The 4632-nt window shown below is 38.4% G+C and overlaps 1 protein-coding gene across 1 annotated transcript; it reads left to right on the top strand.

Moving 5' to 3' along the window:
* The first annotated feature begins 253 nt into the window (after positions 1-253).
* mnd1 (meiotic nuclear divisions 1 homolog (S. cerevisiae)) lies at positions 254-3664 on the top strand. Its single transcript, XM_015026711.1, has 3 exons — positions 254-638; positions 2976-3050; positions 3478-3664. Exons 1-3 carry the CDS (start codon positions 495-497, stop codon positions 3637-3639), a joined length of 381 nt encoding a protein of 126 aa, XP_014882197.1. The 5' UTR covers positions 254-494; the 3' UTR covers positions 3640-3664.
* Positions 3665-4632: the final 968 nt, after the last annotated feature.

The raw sequence follows: 4632 nt of genomic DNA on the forward strand, positions 1-4632 counted from the left end.
AATGCACAAAAGAAATCATAAACATGATCCTCACAGTGCTTTGTCCAGTGGTGGATCCATGTTAGTTTGAGAATTTATTTATGTTTTCAGTTTCCTGAGCAACCATGAGCTTGTTTAGTGTTCAAGCGGCCCTCTGTGTTTCTGCTGCTGCTTTACCTCCTCTCAGCAGCTTTTGTTTTCAGTATGAAAGGAACCAGCAAAGCATTAGAGTATCACATTTCACCACTAACAACATTCAAGATGTAACTTCTGCTCATGCAGCAAACTCTTTAGGCACAGTGTTTAACCATCTGCCTGGCTGTACCTGTGGGTCCCAGAACTGATCCAGTAGAGCTCTGGAGAAGTAAAACCTGATGGTGATGATCCTCAGGAAAACATCCATGATGCCAAATACGGCTGAGCTTGTAGTTCTCTTATAAATCTCCAAGTAGCCTTCGGTCCTGAGAGAAGCATGTCTGGACTGTTGTCCTCTAACCTTTGTGCTTTCAGCTCCTATGACAGTGAAGGAAGTGCTACAGAGCCTGGTGGATGACAACATGGTGGACTGCGAACGAATCGGCACCTCCAACTACTACTGGGCTTTTCCCAGTAAGGCCTTACATACTCGCAAGCACAAGCTAGAGGAGCTGCAGAAACAGGTGACAGTTTTTGTGTTGCTGCTGACAGTTTGTGTGCAGCAACAGGTCCGGTATTCTGTCAAAACTTTAATCACGTTTTCTCACAGTCTTTTAGAAATTATTTTAAACTGACGAATTGTGTGACGGAACACCTTGATGTGTCTTGATACTGCTAACTACCACACACCTAACAGATAAATTACTCAATACTTCTTTATTTTTAGTAAAATCTGTAACTGATGAAGGGAGGAGACGAGATTTTGTTTCCCAGCAGGCCTTTTTTGTCTGTTTCTCTGCTCAGAATGATGCTGTCAACTGTAGATTACAGTAAAGAGGTTGGGATGCAGAAAATAGCTTAGAAAAACGGCTAAAAGGATACAAGAAGAGGCAATAAATATCTGTATTTTGTTGTACTTTAAAATGCCAGAACTGAAGTTTTGCATTTTCTAATTTATAAAGGCAGATAAATCAGAGTTTAAAATAAATTGTAACTCATTTCTCTCAATTTAGCTGAGGAAACGTCTTGGGTTTTCTGCTCATCTGTAGAATGTTTATAATGGCATAAAAGTCACTCTACTGCTCTTTGAAGCTCTCGTGGTCTGTGATGACCCACTTCCCTCTTTGGTTGCCTGGTTGACAGATGGTGTAATTTTAACTTAGCAACTCTGCAGAGAATGTCAGCTGCCATTTTTTTCAGAGACAAACCAACAGTACATTGTGGCACAATGTGAATTTCCTCCAAGTATGTGCTTGCATTGCTGTCATACAGTCATATCACTGCACTGATGGTTTCAGATTTTATCAATGGCGCAAACTACTGATGATATTGGCTGAGTCAAATAGTGAAAAATATTTTCTACAAATTTTATTAGTAGAAAATCATCTGATCATTAAAATAATCACCAGCTGCATCCCAAGCACAGCTTGGTTCTTAGATTACTTTTGTTGTGCCTTTACATCCCATTTGAGAAGAACCCATTTGTTTACAAAATATAATAATGATTATTTGTACTGAAACGGTTAATTGTGATGAATCAGTTATTGAAATAATTGCCAACTAATTTAGTAAACAATTAATTAAATGTAGAATATAGTCTCAAAAAGGCCATTTACTTAAAGAACAACACAGCTAGAGCAGTAATGAAGCCAAAGAAGGGCAAAAAATGTATAAGTCCAGCAGAAAGGGCTGAGATTTTCATATGTGTATATTCTAGATAATTTTTTTTAGCATTGGCTACAAATGATCAAGTGTCACTAAAGGAATGCTGTTCTTGCAATTTAGGCAATCAATCAATCAATCAATCAATCAATCAATCAATCAATCAATCAATTTATTTTGGTAAATTGTCCACATTAAACACAGGAAACAAAAAAACCCCACTAATTTACCCATAATTTACCAAAAAAGGAATAGGCTGAAGCCAAGCTTATTCTTGCCTACCCCATTTTATACCCAACCAAGATATCTTCACAATACATGTATAAATCTACATAACAGCATAAGAATTTATCATTTTACATTTTAGAGCTCTTTCAAAGCTCACCAAGAAAGGACATAACTTAAAATCATCATTCAATTCATTCCACAGTTTCACACCAATCACTGAAACACATCTAGACTTTATCTGGCTCTTCTGTTTTGCACATTCAAATATAAACAAACCTCGCAAATGATATTTATTCTCTCTTAACTTAAATAATTTCTGAATACCAGAAGGAAGGCTTTTGTTCAATGCTTTATACATTGTTTTTATTATTTCAAAAATGAATTGAATTTCTTGTTTATTTGCGTATTTTCATGTATTTCTGATACCATATAAGTAAGGCTTAAGCGGTTTAATGAAAAATCTGCAGAATGGGCTTTTTTTCTCTTTTATCCAATCACTAAAATAATTGTTAGTTGCAGCCCTAATTGTGATTAAAGATATTCTTCACATTTTCCATAACAGAATTCCAGTTAATATTTGAGTTCAAACCCCTTTCATATGGAACCTGTAAAACCCACAGACTTTAAAAATGGACAAAGGATGAATGGACAGGCATGCATTAATTTATAGGCAGATGATTGGATTATAATATGGACGATGGGTAGTCTGGTTGATGGATGGATAACTAAAAACTTTGCATCTTTTATTTAAGCTACAATTTTCAAGCTCTGATTGGACCAATTTACCTTTGGAAATGTAGATATTGATCATAATTAATAAAGGACACAGAATGAAACTGCAGAAGATTTAAAATAAATTCTAGATTTATTTAGACCTTGAAAATATTGAAATCAAACTCCTTAAATTTCCAGACTCTTTGAGACTTTATAGGAAGCTTGATGTTGTTTTCTTGTTCTTGTTTCTTTTACAGGTTTCTGATGCAAAGCATCGAAAAGTTTCTCTAGAGAAAACAGTGGAAAAGGCAAAAGTGGGACGAGAAGGAACGGTAAGAGGAAGTGGTATCAAAGAACCTTCACACAGTCATCAGGTTTAGTGCATAAGAATCTGTCTAACAGGGTGTGTGTGTGTGTGTGTGTGTGCGTGTGTGTGTGTGTGTGTGCACGCGTTTATTTGTAATACCTTGTGGGGACGATTTTCCTGACATATACTACGTTGTGGGGACCAATTGCTCCTTGTGGGGACCGGAGCCTGGTCCCCACAAGGGGAAACCCTGTTTTTGGGTCAGGGGTCAGAGTTAGGGCTAAAGTATGAATTGAGTTTTGGTTAGGGTTAGGTATGTGATGGTTAGGGTTAGGAAAAAGGTAACGGTAAGGTTTAGGCTGTAGAAATCAATGGAAAGTCCCCACAAAGATAGCAACACAAACATGTGTGTGTGTGCGTGGGTGTGTGTGCGTGTGTGTCTGTGTGTATAGAAAGAAAGAAGCTCTCTGCTGAAGCAGCTGCAGTCTCTGAGGGAAGAGCGAACAAAGCTGCAAGCCGAGCTGGAGAAGTACCGCGAGTGTGACCCCGACATCATCAAAGAGATGAGTGAGTCTAGTCACCCACATTACCTCACAATTTGTTCAAATGATTAGTTGATCAAATTGCGCTCACTCAATTTGATCATGACCACAGGATTATGCCCTGTGGTCATAATCAAAATGACCATAGGGCATTTTGATTATTTGATCAAAATGCCCTGGGGTCTGATGAGACCAAGATTAATTTGTTTGGTTCAGATGCTCTCCAGCATGTGTAGCAGCAATCAGGTGAGGAGTACAAAGATAAGTGTGTGATGCCTACAGCTAAGCATGGTGGTGGTAATGCCATGGTCTGGGGCTGCATGAGTGCAGCAGGTGTTGAGGAGTTACATTTCATGAACTCCAATATGTACTGTGAAATACTGAAGCTGAGCAGAGCTCCCTCAGGAAACCGGGTCGCAGGGCAGCGTTCCAGTATGACAATGACCCCAAACACACCTCTAAAACGACCACTGCTTTATTGAAGAGGCTGAGGGTGAAGGTGATGGACTGACCAAGCATGTCTCCAGACCTAAACCTAATAGAACATCTTTGGGACATCCTCAAGTGGAAGGTGGAGGAGCGCCAAGTCTTGAATAGCCGCCAGCTCCGTGATGTCATCATGGAGGAGTGGAAAAGCATTCCAGTGGCAACCTGTGAAGCTCTGGTGAACTCCATGCCCAGGAAAGTAAAGGCAGTTTTGGTAAATAATAGTGGCCACACAAAATATTGACTCTTAAGGAACTTTCACTAAGGGGTGTATTCACGTTTGTTGCGGCGGTTTAGACATTAATGGTTGTATATAGATTTATTTTGAGGGAAGAACAAATTTACACTGTTATATAAGCTGCACACAGACAGTGTAAATTTTCATTGAGTCAAAATGTCATTTTGTCAGTGTTTTCCCATGAAAAGATGTACTTAAATATCTGCAGAAATGTGAGGGGTGTACTCACTTTTGTGATACACTGTATATGCATGTTGAAATTATTTAGTTTTTATTGATTTAAGGATTGGAGTAAAAAAAATTAGACTTTTATTTTCATTTGACCTACTGATCGCCATTTC

The sequence above is a fragment of the Poecilia latipinna genome, unplaced genomic scaffold, assembly GCF_001443285.1.
Source record: "Poecilia latipinna isolate Pla-1442-1.1 unplaced genomic scaffold, P_latipinna-1.0 Scaffold5254, whole genome shotgun sequence".
NCBI classification, from domain to species: Eukaryota; Metazoa; Chordata; class Actinopteri; order Cyprinodontiformes; family Poeciliidae; genus Poecilia; species Poecilia latipinna.